The 385-nt window shown below is 41.3% G+C and overlaps 1 protein-coding gene across 1 annotated transcript in view; it reads right to left on the bottom strand.

Moving 5' to 3' along the window:
* Positions 1-256: 256 nt before the first annotated feature.
* LOC104157268 (ribosomal protein S6 kinase alpha-2-like) overlaps positions 257-385 on the bottom strand; it is a gene marked incomplete at both ends in the record, with an annotated part of 80,537 nt that continues 80,408 nt past the window's right edge. Inside the window, one exon of the mRNA XM_009694550.1 lies at positions 257-382. Coding sequence (XP_009692852.1) covers positions 257-382 — 126 coding nt within the window. The remainder of the gene's footprint in view (positions 383-385) is intronic.

The following is a 385-nucleotide window of genomic DNA, read 5'->3' as shown; positions in this document are numbered from 1 at the left end:
TTATGGTGACTCAGTGTAGGACCTGTTAAAAATCTTATCTAGTTTGCATCCAGGAATTTTACTTGATGAGATTAAGGTGTGAGAAGTAATACAAGGCTTATCATGAAACCTGTCATCTTCCAAAAGAGAAAAATAAAAACAAGCAACACCCACCAACAAGAAATAAGCCAACAAACATCCACTGACCACATTGCTGCCCAGCCTGGCAGAGCAGTCTCAAACCACATTTCTGGCAGCTACCAGGAGGCTTTCTTACCTTCACTGCAAACTCTGTTTCTGTAGCTTTATGAACACATCTCTTGCACACGGAATAGGAGCCAATTCCTATGTCCTCCTTGATCTCGTATCCATCTGTAAAGTGAATGTTGTTCCCATGTAACTGCTA

Source organism: Cariama cristata, unplaced genomic scaffold (assembly GCF_000690535.1).
Source record: "Cariama cristata isolate BGI_N322 unplaced genomic scaffold, ASM69053v1 scaffold5802, whole genome shotgun sequence".
In the NCBI taxonomy this organism is placed as follows: domain Eukaryota; kingdom Metazoa; phylum Chordata; class Aves; order Cariamiformes; family Cariamidae; genus Cariama; species Cariama cristata.
The sequence above is the reverse complement of the archived record's forward strand: the minus strand, read 5'-3'. Positions and strand labels throughout refer to the sequence as shown.